General features: G+C 43.7%; 1 protein-coding gene across 3 annotated transcripts; it reads left to right on the top strand.

Moving 5' to 3' along the window:
• Window positions 1-7,949: 7,949 nt before the first annotated feature.
• Window positions 7,950-17,702, top strand: dnajc4 (DnaJ (Hsp40) homolog, subfamily C, member 4). 3 transcript variants are annotated; one of them, XM_014198958.3, is made up of 9 exons: window positions 7,956-8,091; window positions 8,555-8,613; window positions 9,021-9,092; window positions 9,248-9,382; window positions 9,616-9,706; window positions 11,231-11,403; window positions 12,955-13,122; window positions 14,631-14,717; window positions 14,882-17,702. In XM_014198958.3, the coding sequence occupies exons 4-9, from the start codon at window positions 9,291-9,293 to the stop codon at window positions 14,979-14,981; spliced, it is 711 nt and encodes a 236-aa protein (XP_014054433.1). In that variant the 5' UTR covers window positions 7,956-8,091; window positions 8,555-8,613; window positions 9,021-9,092; window positions 9,248-9,290; the 3' UTR covers window positions 14,982-17,702. The 3 variants fall into 3 exon arrangements, with proteins under 3 accessions (XP_014054434.1, XP_014054433.1, XP_014054435.1); XM_014198960.3 differs by having other exon boundaries at window positions 7,970-8,091; window positions 8,581-8,613; XM_014198959.3 differs by lacking the exon at window positions 8,555-8,613 and having other exon boundaries at window positions 7,950-8,091.
• The last annotated feature ends 478 nt before the right edge of the window (window positions 17,703-18,180 follow it).

The following is an 18,180-nucleotide window of genomic DNA, read 5'->3' on the forward strand; positions in this document are numbered from 1 at the left end:
GCATTGATGTCTCATGATTAAGTGTTGCTCTGTTCAGGAAGACTGATTTTGCTGTGATCTGATAGGGGTGTTAGTGGGCGTGTACATGTACTGCGAGCATGCGCTGACCAACTAGCAAGTGTCTTCACTGACATTTTCAACATCTCCCTGTCCGAGTCTATACTACCAACATGTTTTAAGCAGACCACCATAGTGCCTGTGCCCAAGAACACCAAGGTAACCTGCCTAAATGACAACCGACCCGTAGCACTCATGACTGTAGCCATGAAGTGCTTTGAAAGGCTGGTCATGGCTCACATCAACACCATCATCTCAGAAACCCTAGACCCACTCCAATTTGCATACCGTCCCAATAAATCCACACATGATGCAATCTCAATTGCACTCCACACTGCCCTTATCCACCTGGACAAAAGGAACACCCATGTGAGAATGCTATTCGTTGACAATAGCTCAGCGTTCAACACTATAGTGCCCTCAAAGCTCATCAGTAAGCTAAGGACCCTGGGACTAAACACCTTCTTCTACAACTGGATCCTGGACTTCCTGACGGGCCACCCCCAGGTGGTAAGGGTAGATAACAACACATCCGCCACGCTGATCCTCAACACAGGGGCCCCTCAGGGGTGCATGCTCAGCCCTCTCCTGTACTCCTTGTTCACTCATGACTGCACGGCCAGGCATGACTCCAACACCATCATTAAGTTTGCCGATGATACAACAGCAGTAAGCCTGATCACCGACAACAACGAGACAGCCTACAGAGAGGAGGTCAGAGACCTGGCCGTGTGGTGCCAGGACAACAACCTCTCCCTCAACGTGATCAAGACAAAGGAGATGATTGTGGACTACAGGAAAAAGAGGACTGAGCACACCCCCATTCTCATCGACAGGGCTGCAGTGAGGCAGGTTGAGAGCTTCAAGTTCCTTGGTGTCCACATCACCAACAAACTAACATGGTCCAAGCACACCAAGTCAGTCGTGAAGCGGGCACGACAAAACCTATTCTCCCTCAGGAGACTGAAAATATTTGGCATGGGTCCTCAGATCCTCAAAATGTTCTACAGCTGCACCATGGAGAGCATCCTGACTGGTTGCATCACTGCCTGGTATGGCAACTGCTCTGCCTCCAACGGCAAGGCACTACAGAGGGTAGTGCGAACGGCCCAGTACATGACTGGGGCTAAGCTTCCTGCCATCCAGGATCTCTATACCAGGCTGTGTCAGAGGAAGGCCCTAAAAATTGTCAAAGACTCCAGCCACCCTAGTCATAGACTGTTCTCTCTGCTACCGCACGGCAAGTGGTACCGGAGCGCCAAGTCTAGGTCCAAGAGGCTTCTAAACAACTTCTACCCTAAAGCCATAATACTCCTGAACATCTAGTCAAATGGCTACCCAGACTATTTGCATTGCCCCCCCTCCCCTCTCCACACCACTGCCACTCTCTGTTGTCATCTATGCATAGTCACTTTAATAACTCTACCTACATGTACATACTACCTCAACTAACCAGTGCCCCCGCACATTGACTCTGTACCGGCAACCCCCTGAATATATTGTTATTTTTTTACTGCTGCTCTTTGATTACTTGTTACTTTTATCTATAATTCTTATCCATATATTTTTTTTTTAACTGCACTTTTGGTTAGGGGCTCGTAAGTAAGCATTTCACTGTAAGGTCTAGACCTGTTGTATTCAGCACAACATTTGATTTGACTTGATCTGAGCAAGTGTGATGTCATCAATGTTTGTAGAAATTAATTTACATAAATGTTAAGTTGTCTATTGTCTTTGTTTATGTATGTTTTTTAAGAAAACTCAAATGAATTTGTACAAAAAAAAGGAGGTTGATGCACACCGGTTCTGACCAGCACAAGCCAGCCTGACAAAAACAGGGGGAAGCGCCTGAGTGCCAGATACTCGGGTAATTGACATCAGTGTCCCTACCCCCTGAATCGAGTTACCATTGTACAGCACACCCCACCCTCCGTGGGGATAGAAAAGTGGGATACGCGAGTGAGTCTAGCTAAAGACCCAGAAACGGAATGCGCTGAGATGGAGTCAGACAGCTTTTTTGGGGTTTCTTATGAAGCCTAGAGACTGAATACGGGACAGTAGCATGGTTGTGTACAACACTGCTTTCCCCCTTGCCTCCCCCGCCACCAGCCAATCGCTGTAATAGCATTCTGAATTTGTAGACTCCGAGGTGCTTGTTGAGGGCATGTAGGCCTAGAATGGGACGCAAAGTCCCGTCCTTTTCATAACCAGGAATATCAGCTGTACCAGCAGTCCCGGATCTTCGACATAGCAACCACTCGGAGTGCTTGCTTTTGGAAACGGGAGGATATTTCCTCCCTCAAAACGGGCACTGAGGCCTCGGGAACCGTAGATGTGATGAAGCTGCAAAAGTGTGGGGGACGCACAACAAAATGTAGCCTGTACCCTGACATTACTGTTTGCCTGATCCAGGGCGATACTGCGCATGCACACCATTGGTTGGCGCAAACAGCGAGACTCCCGTGAAGTACCATCTGAAGGAGCGGGACGCCACCTTCTTGACTGGGAGAGTTTGGTTCTTCTTCCATTTCCACCACTCTTGACAACCGTGTGTCTGAACATGTTTCATCGAACTCACATACGGGAGACAACACTTAACACCCGTGAACAATGTGGAACTCAGTTGAAATGTGTTTAATGTGCCAAGGTTTGCTTACAGCCCGTTCCACTCTGGGCACACGTGCTTCGGGGATCAGTGACGTACCCCGATTGGCCATGCCACTTGGGGGTACTATTGTCACAAGTAGCCTCACTTGGTTTAGGTGGTAAGATGTGTTCCGGTAACTAGCTGGCACCCAGTGCTGGACCGCACACATTAAAAATAGACGCAGGGAACTTATCATGGAGGTTACCCTACTGACCAGTCATAGGTACTGGCGACAAAGCACTTTGTAAAATAGCTGGGAATGGGACAGACAGCTCTGAAAAACGGACACTTTCAGTTGTAACAGAAAGGGCCGATTTGTAAATGAATCTAATTCCCAGGGACGAAAAGTGTTAAACTGGAGACAGACGGCTCATTTGGAGGCGAATATGAACCACAGAGACTGTGTCTGGGATAATAGCGCGGTCCTGTCCAACCCTGCTTGTTCCCTCAACTCCACTACCAACAACTAATCGCCTATGGAGCCCATAACCTGTACCACTAGACACTTCATAGGGACTAGTGGGCTACAGCCAGGAATTAGCAATGAATCCCAGTATTGAGCCATTTATGTGGGAAGAGTTCATGTTTTTGCTGATGGGCGCACTGGTCACTCAGACCCGTGTCAAGGACCCTTGCTCCGGGGGTCACCCCAGCCAAGTGCTCGGGGGGCTGCTTCTTCATCAGAGGTGCACGCAAACCCTGTTTCCTTCACTCCCCCCAACTCCAGGAACTGAAAATAGGAATGGGGTTGCCATAAAGCCAGTTGAAAGCTAGCAGGTTTCACTCCCGGAAGTTAAGCATGCTAGCTAGCCTCTTTGGCCACAGCAAGTTCCGTTTAGAATAACCAAGCAACTTAACACTACGTACACTCGACAAGACAGCTACCCAAGCAACTCCACCATGGGGAGGCAGGAATAGCTAGTAATAACTAGCTCGCCTCTGTAAGTTATCCAACCTGGTTAGCACGCTATGCTGTACTCAACCAGGATCTCAGCGATCACTGCCTCATTGCCTGCATCCGTAATGGGTCTGCGGTCAAACGACAACCCCTCAACACTGTCAAACGCTCCCTAAAACACTCCAGCGAGCAGGCCTTTCTAATCGACCTGGACCGGGTTTCCTGGAAGGATATTGACCTCATTCCGTCAGTAGAGGATGCCTGGTTATTCTTTAAAAGTGCTTTCCTCACCATCTTAAATAAGCATGCCCCGTTCAAAAATGTAGAACCAGGAACAGATATAGCGCTTGGTTCACTCCAGACTTAACTGCCCTTGACCAGCACAAAAACATCCTGTGGCGTATTGCATTAGCATCGAATAGCCCCTGCGATATGCAACTTTTCAGGGAAGTTAGGAACCAATATACACAGGCAGTTAGGAAAGCAAAGGCTAGCTTTTTCAAACAGAAATGTGCATCCTGTAGCACAAACTCCAAAAAGTTCTGGGACACTGTAAAGTCCATGGAGAATAAGAGCACCTCCTCCCAGCTACCTACTGCACTGAGGCTAGGAAACACTGTCACCACCGATAAATCCACGATAATTGAGAATTTCAATAAGCAATTTTCTACGGCTGGCCATGCTTTCCACCCCGGTCAACAGCCCTGCACCCCCCACAGCAACTTGCCCAAGCCTCCCCATTTCTCCTTCACCCAAATCCAGATAGCTGATGTTTTGAAAGAGCTGCAAAATCTGGACCCGTACAAATCAGCTGGGCTAGACAATCTGGACCCTCTCTTTCTAAAATTATCAGCCGCAATTGTTGCAACCCCTATTACTAGCCTGTTCAACCTCTCTTTCGTGTCATCTGAGATCCCCAAAGATTGGAAAGCTGCCACGGTCATCCCCCTCTTCAAAGGGGGAGACCCTCTAGACCCACTCATGCTGCCAAACATACTCTCGTAAAACTGACTATCCTACCGATCCTTGACTTCGTCGATGTCATTTACAAAATAGCCTCCAACACTCTACTCAGCAAATTGGATGCAGTCTATCACAGTGCCATCCGTTTTGTCACCAAAGCCCCATATACTACCCACCACTGCAACCTGTAGGCTCTCGTTGGCTGGCCCTCGCTTCATATTCGTTGCCAAACTCACTGGCTCCAGGCCATCTGTAAGTCTAGGCTAGGTAAAGCCCCGCCTTATCTCAGCTCGCTGGTCACCATAGCAGCACCCACCCGTAGCACGCGCACCAGAAGGTATATTTCACTGGTCACCCCCAAAGCCAATTCCTCCTTTGGCCGCCTTTCCTTCCAGTTCTCTGCTGCCAATGACTGGAACAAATTGTAAAAATCACTGAAGCTGGAGACTCATATCTCCCTCACTAACTTTAAGCACCAGCTGTCAGAGCAGCTCACAGATCATTGCACCTGTACATAGCCCATCTGTAAATAGCCCATCCAACTACCTCATCCCCATATTGTTATTTTTTCTTCTCCTTTGCACCCCAGTATCTCTACTTGCACATTCATCTTCTGCACATCTATCACTCCAGTGTTTAATTGCTCAATTGTAATTACTTCGCCACTACAGCCTATTTATTGCCTCACCTCCCTAATCTTACCTCATTTGCACACACTGTATATAGACTTTTCTACTGTATTATTGACTGTATGTTTGTTTATTCCATGTGTAACTCTGTGTTGTTGTTTGTGTCGCACTGCTTTGCTTTATCTTGGCCAGGTCGCAGTTGTAAATGAGAACTTGTTCTCAACTGGCCTACCTGGTTAAATAGAGGTGAAATAAAAAATAAAAAATGTTGAAAAAAAATCTTGTTTAGCTAACCCGGTCGCAAAAGTCCATGTAAAACCGGATCACCAAGTTGGGACTGGACCCTTCATCAAAAAGTCTGGGGACAGAGGCAAGTGGTGCTTGACCGAGGCAGACAAAGGCGGCGGGGGGTACCCACCGAATCTGACCGCCCTCTCTCTTCTAGTAGCTCCCGTAACTGGCAACAGTGAGCAGCCACAGCATACCCCGTACCCAGGCATACCCCGTACCCAGGCATACCCCGTACCCAGGCAGACAAGACATTTGCTCCGAATGTCTTTCCAGGGAGTGTGTATGCAGTACGTGGCAATATGCACACAGACTGGTTCAAGGGAGGGCAGTCTGAGCGCACTCCAAACCAAGACAAACTACACATAGATCGTGAGTATCTTTCAAAGAAATGCTATAACCACATGACTGGAGGCATAAACTCGTCCCCGAACCTGGCTTAGCCATCGTCGTCTCGGTTGTTTTCTTAGTCCTTTTACTAATTGCACCAATAAATTGAAGAATAACAAATTGTTTGTGGTTAGAAAATTAGGAGAACAAGTACAACCTTCAGCACACAACGTCCAGGGGGTGAGCACGCTCTATCACTATAGGAAAGTTTTGTTGGCGCAACGTAACACAGTCTTGTTTTCCAATTGTTTGTTTAGTAGTGTGAATCATTCCTGTTCACACCGAGGTGAAGAGCGGAATAATTGAAGGAATGAATCCCAGCCTCACATTTATCACTTGTGGAAGGCCGGGCTTCCAGTGAGGCATGGATTTCATCGGGCTCGTCAGGCGTGATTGTAGATCCTTCAACCAAAGTTGCGGGAGTACCGAAGTTGTCTGTCTGAAATGCCTTCCCTGTGGCTCAGTTGGTAGAGTATGGTGTTTGCAACGCCAGCATGGTGTGTGCAACGCCAGGGTTGTGGGTTCGATTCTCACTGGGGGCCAGTACAAAAAAAATGCATGAAATTAAATGTATGCATTCACTACTGTAAGTCGCTCTGGATTAGAGCGTCTGCTAAATGACTAAAATGTAAAATGTGATGCTTTTCATGGCACTCTGATTCCGAAGTGACTTTTTCGTAGCAGGTTAGTAGACTAATGTTAGGAAAATGGTTAGCGAAAATGCTCTCCTAACCTGCTACGAAAATCACTTTTCAAAGTGTTGTGGAAACAGTGTGTCCCATGCAGGAAAAGTATTGGAATTCATTTTCTGGCTGAATCGGTTTATAAAATGTTCCGAAAGTACAAGAGTCCAATATCGGGAGAAAACTGTAGCTGTGGAGCTGCTTTAAACTGAATAGCTAGTAAACTGGCTTGGTAGTAGCCCTTCATCATGACTCTGTTACTTTAGATTTCACATACAGTGCATTCAAATTGAGCTCAGGTACATCCTGTTTCCATTGACCATCCTTGAGATGTTTCTACAACTTGATTGGAGTCCACCTGTGGTAAATTCAATTGCTTGGACATGATTTGGAAAGGCACACACCTGTCTATATAAGGTCCCACAGTTGACAGTGCATGTCAGAGCAAAAACCAAGCCATGAGGTCGAAGGAATTGTCCGTGGAGCTCCGGGACAGGATTGTGTGAGGCAAAGATCTGGGGAAGGGTACCAAAAAAACATCTGCAGCTTTGAAGGTCCCGAAGAGCAAAGTGGCCTCCATCATTCTTAAATGGAAGAATTTTGGAAACACCAAGACTCTTCCTAGAGCTGGCCTCCCGGCCAAACTGATCGATCGGGGGAGAAGGGTCTTGGTCGGGGAAGTGACCAAGAACCCGATGGTCACTCTGACAGAGCTCCAGAGTCCCTCTATGGAGATGTTAAATCAGTTTCTCGACAATATTCGTTTGACCGTTTGAAATAAACAACCCCTTGTCCTGACAAGGTAACGTACACAGAAATAGATCTAGTTATAAAGATGCTTACCACATACCGTTCCCTCCACCGCTCTAGCATAAACAAGTAAAGTCAAGCCTGAACAACAAACATGTTTCGTTACAATTTCTGGAGTCGGCGCTGACTGAACTAAAGCCTTGAGCGTTTGGTAAAGTCATAAACATGTTAAAAAATGGTTGGTGAGAGACACAAATGTGTGGTCTCAAGTTTAAACAAAAGTAAGTCCAGGAAGTGGTTTTGGGGATAGAGGGTCATAACAATCAGGTCTGCCTCTCCCACTCTCACAGCAGAGGTGTGTTCAGTTCGCTTGAACATTTGCTACGTTGCGGAACGGTTTGTACTGAACAACACGTTTCCCTAATACGTAATTGAACACACTTTTGATTTAATGTACATAATTGCTGTTAGCAAGAAAAAACAATCCACTTGATGCATCTCTTGTAGAGAATGGAAAGGCATGAAAGGGGTTTAACCGTCAAAATAAAAAAAGTTTAGTAGCGTATGGTTGTGTTCAGTATGGAATAAACGTTTAGAAGGGAATAAAACTGGGTACTATCGTCCTGAATTTGTCCAATAATTTTTGCTACAGCGTTCCTTACTAAAAACTACCCTACCCAGACAACAATGTTGCAGACAGCGGCACTGCACTCTGTAAAAGACACTTATGTAACAACCCGTTCCCATTATTTTTTTGTTATGAAACGAAGAAAATGCAGTATTTTGGTACGTCTGTGCTTCTTTACCCTTGACTCTGTCTTTTGTTAAAATACTAGTGTGTTTTTGCCACATGAAATCATAGGTCAACAGTCTCTTTAGTTGAGTTAGCTAGCTAACGTTAGCTACTACTGGCTAAATTCTACCTCGTTAGCTAGCTAGCCATGCTAACTAGAGTACATTTACACTGTGTGTTGACTGTACAATTTCGACCGATAATAACTAAAGGTATATGTATAAAGTAGGTTAACTGGGTAGCCAGCTATGTCCACAAGTGTATAGCTACAGATACTATCACGTTTGTTTAATGCTTCTCCACACTAGCTAACTAGCCAGGACAGCTAACAAATGCTCAGAACATAATCACTGGAGTAAGTAGTTAGTTGATTTGCAAGGGACAGGACAACGTGTAACTTGCTGTGAATTACTGTAGATAATGACTGAACTGTTGTTGTATTCATGCTGTGACTAGTGTCTTCTAACTTTAAATTGGCCAAGCGTCAATCTCAGTGGAAAGATTCAAGGGACTAGGTATGTTGACTATATTTATCAAGTAAAAAAAAGACTAGCTATGTTGACTATATTTATCAAGTAAAAAAAAGACTAGCTATGTTGACTGTATTTATCAAGTAAAAAAAAGACTAGCTATGTTGACTATATTTATCAAGTTAAAAAAAGACTAGCTATGTTGACTATATTTATCAAGTAAAAAAAAGACTAGCTATGTTGACTATATTTATCAAGTAAAAAAAAGACTAGCTATGTTGACTATATTTATCAAGTAAAAAAAAGACTAGCTATGTTGACTATATTTATCAAGTAAAAAAAAGACTAGCTATGTTGACTATATTTATCAAGTAAAAAAAAGACTAGCTATGTTGACTATGCTCAAAGCCTGCAAAATATATGACGCCCTCTTTGCTCTTGTTGTGTTGCAGTGACTGAGTGGACTCTCCTCTTTGTCCTGTTGCTGACCGCTGTCTTTTCAATGACATCCTACTGACTGAACGGTATATGTGACAACGGCACCCTATTATCACATTATATGGGGAAAGTATTTGTAAATGTCTTTGATGCAATAGGCAAATGATTGATAACTCATCCCCAGATATAGTTTTTATACTTGCCACTACTGATATTTTCCTACGTCTTTTCTTCTCCGTAGGTCATTTGTTTTGTAAACTCTATAGGCAACAATACTTCCCACCATGCAGTTGGAGGCCCAGCTGCGTCTTTGTCAGAGCTGTCTATGGTGCTGCAAGAGCGGACTGCGCCTGCTCTTTCAGAGCTCTGTGCACAGGTATGCTCTCTCCCTCTACAGTATTTACCTTTGTGCACAGCTATACAATGTGCATGCCGGTGTGTTTGTGTGCATTTGACACTTGTCTAATTACACTGTACTTACACTAGTATGTTGATGATTGTGGTCTGTTAGGCATTGTTGAGTCCATGGTTCCAATACTGTACTGTATGTGGTCCCAGTACTGTGTGTTGTTATCCTGTATAATTAGCATTCATTGTGTCTCATTGCAGAGCGGCATTTAACCACTACGACCTTCTTGGTGTAAAACCTGATGCCACACTGGAGCAAATCAAGAATGCATTTTTCGATAAATCCAAAAAGGTACAACAATCTCCTAACCTATCAACTTAAAGCTTTAAATACTTAGTAAATTCATAAAAGGCACATGGTTTAATGGTTTAAGCAGCACATATTTAGGGTTTATTGTTGCATGCAATTATGGTTTATAAGGAATTGCAGCTTCTCTCTCCAACCACATGAGTGCACTCTTCCACAGTATTTTTCTATCTTCCAACATCACATTCCCACCTTGTTCATGTATAAATATACAGTGAGCTCCAAAAGTATTGGGGCAGTGACACGTTTTGTTTTGGCACTGTACTCCAACACTTTGAATTTGAAATGATACAGTGACTATGAGGTTAATGTGCATTTTCATCCATATCGGTTGAACCTTTTAGAAATTACAGCATGTATTGTACATAGTAACCCCCATTTTAGGGGACCAAAAATATTGGGACAAATTCACTTATGTCTATTAAAGTAGTCAAAAACATGATTACGTTAAGTTTGTGAAACAACAAACTTGTTGGATGCATTTGCTGTTTGTTTTGGTTGTGTTTCAGATAATTTTGTGCCCAATAGAAATTAATGGTAAATAATGTTTTGTCATTTTGGAGTCACATTTATTGTAAATAGGAATAGAATATGTTTCTAAACACTATATTAATGTGGCTGCTACCATGATTATGGATTATCCTGAATGAATCGTGAGTGAGAAAGTTAGACACACAAATATCATACCCCCAAGACATGCTAACCTCTCACCGTTACAATAACAGGGGATGTTAGCATTTTTTGGGGGTGTTATGATATTTGTGCATCTAACTTTCTCACTAATCATTATTCACGATTCATTCAGGACTGCCCGTAATCATGGTAACATCCACATTAATGTAGAAGAGACATTCTGTTCTTACAAGGACAGTGACTCCAAAATGATAGTCACAAGCGAGATGTAATCATTGCGTGCTAGGAATATGGGACCAAATACTAAACTTTTGATTACTTTAATAAACATATAAGTGAATTTGTCCCAATATTTTTGGTCCCCTAAAATGGGGGGGACTATGTATAAAAAGTGCTGTAATTTCTAAACGGTTCACCCGATATGGATGAAGATTCCCTCAAATTAAAGCTGAGGGTCTCATACTCGTGTCATTTCAAATCCAAAGTGCTGGAGTACAGAGCCAAAACAACAAATGTGTCACTGTCCCAATACTTTTGGAGCTCACTGTTGTACTGTTTGTTTTGGTGTTGTGAGGATCTCTATGTTAACAGGGATGTACAGTATATTTACCAGTACATATTTGTATTGTGTGTGTGTTGTATTATGTCAGTACATGAGTTTTCTGCAGTTTGTAGCTACACAGTAAGTTTATATCTATCTGTATGTATGCATGTACAGTAGTAACCCTGGTTTGTCCTAATCCTCATCCTGACTGCTCAAATATAGTGTACACACATCCATTTAGCACTGACTGAAACAGCGGGAGCATTCAACAGTGTGCTGGTATCTACTGCTTTTTCATCACTAATCCTCACTGCCCCCTGTCTCTCTACCAGATGCACCCAGACAGTGACCCGTCTAACCCGGGGCTGCATGGCCAGTTTGTGGAGCTGAACGAGGCCTACAGGGTGCTGAGTAAGGAGGTGTCCAGGAGAGAGTACGACCTGCGGCTACGGCACCCTTACACCGGGGGACAGGCCTTCAGACCCACCTCCACATACAACCCCAGGTACATAAACAAATGTGCACACACTCAAGCAAGCAGGGACTAACCCATGCATGCACACACACACACACACACACACACACGTGTCCCATTATTCCTGGTGAAAACCAAACACTGCATTCCATGGTGTTGGTGGTAGTGTGATGGTTTGGGGATGCTTTGCTGCCTCAGGACCTGGATGACTTGCCTTAATTGAAGGAACCATACATTCTGCTCTGTATCAGTGAATTCTACAGGAGAATGTCAGGCCATCCGTCTGTGAGCTGAAGCTGAAGGACAGCTGGGTCATGCAGCAAGACAATGATTCTACATAAAAATGGCTAAAAATATACACATTTGAAGTTTTGGAATTGCCTATTCAAAGTCCAGACCTAATCCCAATTGAGAATTTGTGGCAGGACTTGAAACGAGCAGTTCATGCTTGAAAACCCACATATGTCGCTGAGTTAAAGCAGTTCTGCATGCAAGAGTGGGCTAATATGCCTCCACAGCGATGTTAGAGACTGATCAACAACTACAGGAAGTATTTGGTTGGAATCATTGCAGCTAAAGGTGGGGGGGAAGTTACTTTTTCACACAGGGGAATTGGGTGTTGCACAACTTTGTTAAGTAAATAAATAAAACGAGTATCAATTTTGTTTATTTGTAAACTCAGGTTATTTTTATCTAATTAGGTTTTGGTTGAAAATCTGATAACATTCAGTATCAAAAATATGCAAAAGTAGAGAAAATTTGAAAATACTTTTTCACGGCACTGTATATACTGTATTTGTATTTATTATGGATCCCCATTAGTTCCTGCCAAGGCAGCAGCTGCTCTTCCTGAGGTCCAGCAAAATTAAGGCAGTTTATACCATTTTAAAAACATTACAATACATTCACAGATGCTATCTTCTGTATACCACCCCTACCTTGTCACAGCACAACTGATTGGCTCAAATGCATTAAGAAGGAAAGAAATTCCACAAATTAACTTTTAACAAGGCACACCTATTAATTGAAATGCATTCCAGGTGACTAGCTCATGAAGCTGGTTGAGAGAATGCCAAGGGTGTGCAAAGCTGTCATCAAGGCAAAGGTTGGCTACTTTGAAGAATTTCAAATATAAAATATATTTGAATTTGTTTAACACTTTCCTGGTCACTACAGGATTCCATATGTGTTATTTCATAGTTTGTATGTCTTCACTATTATTCTACAATGTAGAAAATAGTACAAACAAAGAAAAACCGTTGAATGAGATTGTGTATCCAAACTTTTGACTTGATTTGATTTACTGTATATATACTCTGGACTGTGAAATTGCTCATCCTAATATTTCTTAGTTCCATTCTTTTACTTTTTAGATTTGTGTGTATTGTTAGATATTACTGCAGTGTTGGAGCTAGGAACAAATGCATTTCGCTACACCCACAATAACATCTGCTAAATATGTGTATGTGACCAATAGAATTGTATTTTATTTGACACACGCACAAACAGCCCTGTGTGAGTTCATACACAAATCTCAAGAGTTTTATTCCCCTTTTCTCTCTCTCTGTCTACCTCTCTCAGGGCGGAAGCTCAGGAGAGTATGCGCTACTGGGATCAGTTCAAACACTCTCAGCCTCAGGAGACCACAGCCGAGGCGTGGGAGAGGAAGAGGAAGAGGAACTTTAGAATAGTTAGCTACTGTATGCTCATCATGGGCCTGAGCATCAGCGCTCACGTTCTCTTCTTCAGGTAACGTCATGGGCCTGAGCATCAGCGCTCACGTTCTCTTCTTCAGGTAACGTCATGGGCCTGAGCATCAGCGCTCACGTTCTCTTCTTCAGGTAACGTCATGGGCCTGAGCATCAGCGCTCACGTTCTCTTCTTCAGGTAACGTCATGGGCCTGAGCATCAGCGCTCACGTTCTCTTCTTCAGGTAACGTCATGGGCCTGAGCATCAGCGCTCACGTTCTTTTCTTCAGGTAACGTCATGGGCCTGAGCATCAGCGCTCACGTTCTCTTCTTCAGGTAACGTCATGGGCCTGAGCATCAGCGCTCACGTTCTCTTCTTCAGGTAACGTCATGGGCCTGAGCATCAGCGCTCACGTTCTCTTCTTCAGGTAACGTCATGGGCCTGAGCATCAGCGCTCACGTTCTCTTCTTCAGGTAACGTCATGGGCCTGAGCATCAGCGCTCACGTTCTCTTCTTCAGGTAACGTCATGGGCCTGAGCATCAGCGCTCACGTTCTCTTCTTCAGGTAACGTCATGGGCCTGAGCATCAGCGCTCACGTTCTCTTCTTTAGGTAACATCATGGGCCTGAGCATCAGCGCTCACGTTCTCTTCTTCAGGTAACGTCATGGGCCTGAGCATCAGCGCTCACGTTCTCTTCTTTAGGTAACGTCATGGGCCTGAGCATCAGCACTCACGTTCTCTTCAGGTAACATCATGGGCCTGAACATCAGCACTCACGTTCTCTTCAGGTAACATCATGGGCCTGAGCATCAGCACTCACGTTCTCTTCAGGTAACATCATGGGCCTGAGCATCAGCACTCACGTTCTCTTCAGGTAACATCATGGGACTGAGCGTCAGCGCTCACGTTCTCTTCAGGTAACATCATGGGCCTGAGCATCAGCACTCACGTTCTCTTCAGGTAACATCATGGGCCTGAGCATCAGCGCTCACGTTCTCTTCAGGTAACATCATGGGCCTGAGCATCAGCACTCACGTTCTCTTCAGGTAACATCATGGGACTGAGCGTCAGCGCTCACGTTCTCCTCAGGTAATATGGGAAAAGACCAGAGTGAAACTGGTACTTGGACATTAATACTCTATGTATTTACACTCTCAGCACATAATTAAATAAGACATGCAGTACTTCTGTCACTCAAATGCATTTCTGAGTAATGTGCCAAAATGTGACATTTGACTATTACTGCTATTACTATGTTTTTACTCATTCATTGTCTAGACTAAATAGTCTGTAGACTCCGATAACTGTCTGTTTTGTAGGCACAGGTGCCCCTGGCTCAGACCCAGGTTGTGCTGTCATATATCTGGTAATCTGTGTTTTGGCACGATGACTTGAAAGCACTTTTATTATTTGTAGAGATTCAACTTTTCCTGGTATGACTATTTGTACTAGTACAGAATAATAAAACATGAATAATAATCAAAATACCAATTGAACTGGCAATGATATTCCACTGTGTGTAGGTCTGTGTTGTCTGACAGGTCTATCTGTCTTCCTGTCACACAGAAAGTTGGAGTCAGTCCATAACAACTTCATGGACGAGAAGGACAGGGTCATCACACAGATCTACAACGAGTCCAAAGAAAGGGCAAGGTGTGTGACAATTCAAACGTGTTATAAGTGTTTATTACATGTGTTACTACACTGTTCTAGTTACGGTAGTGGTAATTATCAACATTGCATCGAGTATGTATTAATATGATTTGTTTGTAGGATATAGCCGAGACTGGACCTGATTTCTTCATTTTGATTTGCAGAGTGAACGGGTTTAAGAAGCAGACGGAGATTCTCAGACAGAAACATGCAGACTTCCTGGAGAAATACAAAATCACTCGCAACAGTGGAGAGGACAAGTAGGAGTTTCGTAGAATAAGAGTACACCTTAAAACAAGGTGGATTGAGTTGGCGGAAGGCCAATGAAGAAGAATGGAGTCAGTCAGGAAGGGGAGTGAATGGTTGAATGTGTTAGGAGTAGTTAGCTTTCAAAGAAAATAACATTGGGGCAAATGTTGATGATGTGCACAGCTGACATTTGCTTGGACCTCGGATACTAAGCTGAGGAGTAAAAAAGAAGATGTGTATTAGCTGGGATATTGTAACAACATAGTATGTAATGCCTGGGTGAAACTGGAACAGCATATGGGGTACATGTCTTTGTCACAGTAGAAAGTCGACCCCAGCCGTTCTAGGTTTCTTCAGAAGGAGAATAAGTTTGTGGAGGTTTGGTCTGGTATCACAAGACTAACAGCCGTAGGACCTGGTCGTTTGCAGCACATCTCTTCCTCTGTTGGATGGAACCAAGACTCCTGTTAGCCAGTTGCTAATTGGTTGGCAGTGACATGCTGTTTTCCCCCAGGCCCGTTCAGAGGCAGTCTGATGGGGGTTCATATGACAGTGTGAATTTGCCCACTGGAGATGCAGTACAGTGTTGCGTACTGAAGACAAATCAAAGGTAAAATCCCTTAATGACGGATAGGGGGTGCTGTGCACAGCTGCACTTGAACTAATGGGATTCAGTCATTGTGCCTCTGTGTCAATGATATCATGGAACTCTTGACACCGCTACTGGGCCCATGGTGGAGCCAAATACAGTCATAAAGTTTTTCCTGACAATGATACCTATAGGCAATATTTCGGGCCTAGAGCATTTCCTGGTCATATGATGAGGGAAAACTGTTCCCAGATACAGTGCATTCGGAAAGTAGTCAGACCCCTTGACTTTTTCCACATTTTGCTACATTACAGCCTTATTCTAAAATTGATTAAATCGTTTTTTCCCCCTCATCAATCTACACACAATACCCCATAATGACAAAGTAAAAACAGGTTTTTAGAAATGTTTGCAACTTTATAAAAAACTAAAAACTGAAATATGACATTTACATAGTATTCAGACCCTTTACCCAGTACTTTGTTAAAGCACCTTTGGCATTCTTCTCTGTAGTTCTTCTCAAGCTCTGACAGGTTGGATGGGGAGTGTTGCTGCACAGCTATTTTCAGGTTTCTCCAGAGATGTTTGATCGGGTTCAAGTCCGGGCTCTGGCTGGGCCACAGTAGGACATTCAGAGACTTGTCCCGAAGCCACTCCTGCATTGTCTTGGCTGTGGGCTTAGGGTCAATGTCCTGTTGGAAGATGAACCTTCTCCCCAGTCTGAGGTCCTGAGCGCTCTGGAACAGGTTTTCATCAAGGATCTCTCTGTACTTTGCTCTGTTCATCTTTCCCTCGATCCCGACCAGTCTCCCAGTCCCTGCTGCTTTAAAACATCCCACAGTATGATGCTGCCACCACCATGCTTCACCGTAGGTATGGTGCCAGGATTCCTCCAGACGTGACACTTAGCATTCAGGCCAAAGAGTTCAATCTTGGTTTCATCAGACCAGAGAATCTTGTTTCTCATGGTCTGAGAGTCTTTAGGTGCCTTTTGGCAAACTCCAAGCGGGCTGCCATGTGCCTTTTACTGAGGAGTGGCTTCCGTCTGGTCACTCTACCATAAAGCCTGAATGGTGGAGTGCTGCAGAGATGGTTGTCCTTCTGGAAGTTTCTCCCATCTTTACAGAGGAACTCTGGAGCTCTGTCAGAGTGACCATCGTATTGTTGGTCACCTCCCTGACCAAGTCCCTTCTCCCCCGATTGCTCGGTTTGGCCGGGTGGCCAGGTCTAGGAAGCGTCTTGGTGGTTCCAAACTTCTTCCATTTTAGAATGATGGGATTCTCCGGGACCTTCAATGCTGCAGAAATGTTTTGGTATCCTTCCCCAGATCTGTGCGTCGACATAATTCTGTCTTGGAGCTTTGCGGACTATTTCTTCGACCTCATGGCTTTGTTTTTGCTCTGACATGCACTGTCAACTGTGGGACCTTATATAGACAGGTGTGTGTGCCTTTCCAAATCATGTCTAATCAATTGAATTTACCACAGGTGGAATCCAAGTTGTCAAAACATCTCAAGGATGATCAATGGAAACAGGATGCACCTGAGCTCAATTTCGAGTCTCATAGCAAAGGGTCGGAATACTGTATGTTAATAAGGTATTTCTTTTTTTAATTTATACATTTGCAAAGATTTCTAAAAACCTGTTTTCGCTTTGTCATTATGGCGTGTTATTTGTATATTGAGAATTTTTTTTATTTAAAAATGTTAGATTAAGGCTGTAATGTAACAAAATGTGGAAAAAGGGAAGGGGTCTGAATACTTTCTGAATGCACTGTATAATGTATATTTTTTTATTGAAAGGACATGGAATCAAGAAAAACTTGAAAATGAAGTCATATAATGACTTTCTAAAATTGTATTTAATTGTACCCTTGTCTGATGTTAACAAATGAATTTTAGGAATGTTAATTATACTATGGAAATATTAGATTTATTGCCCATGTGGGCAGCTTCAATCTCTGAGATGAGGAAATTGTATTTAATTTATTGCTATGTTGACTGCCAACTGACACTTACCATAATGCCTTGTTTCAGTGTCTTATTAGTCACAGATTGTGTTTCAGAGTGATTTTTTTATGACCGCATTAACTCTTCCTGGTGTCATGGATTCCTAAATAAACACTGTTCCTCTGGTCTCAACCCAAATCATCCAATGTTTGTTTTTCACTGATTCCACTATTGCGTGTCGTGTCAAGTTTGAGAGTGAGTGAGGGGTGCTGAAAAACATGGGGTGCAGAGTGTTTTAATGACTCCCTGGCCTCAAGTTGTTTCGCAAGCCCCTAGCTGAAACCACAGGAGAGATAACAGGTCCTGGCATACCCACATCCCCCATGTAGTGTATGAGTGCCCCCTCATAACCCAAACACACCACACTGACAGAGACTCTTCTTTCAATGTAAAGAAACTGATGGAAGACAGGGTTCACTGTAGTCTGCTGCTGACAGAGGTTTTGTAACTGTGACTTAAAGTAGTTGGGGCAAATGTGTTATAATTTTCAAATAAATTCACTGGGGGTGATCAGTTATTGCTTGGAGTGTTTTGTGTGTCCTGTCAGTCAGAGAGAGAGCTTGTAGGTGGATTTGAGTGAATGATAAAGGGATTTTCATGCAATACAATACCCCTT

This window comes from Salmo salar, chromosome 05 (genome assembly GCF_965601325.2).
Source record: "Salmo salar chromosome 05, fSalSal1, whole genome shotgun sequence".
In the NCBI taxonomy this organism is placed as follows: Eukaryota; Metazoa; Chordata; class Actinopteri; order Salmoniformes; family Salmonidae; genus Salmo; species Salmo salar.

Excerpts from the sequence above, each read along its gene's own strand:
- dnajc4 (XM_014198959.3), top strand. The coding sequence starts at position 9,291 with ATGCAGTTGGAGGCCCAGCTGCGTCTTTGTCAGAGCTGTCTATGGTGC. Across the intron at positions 9,383-9,615 it reads TTTCAGAGCTCTGTGCACAG|AGCGGCATTTAACCACTACG; the intron begins GTATGCTCTCTC and ends GTCTCATTGCAG. Across the intron at positions 9,707-11,230 it reads TTTTCGATAAATCCAAAAAG|ATGCACCCAGACAGTGACCC; the intron begins GTACAACAATCT and ends TCTCTCTACCAG.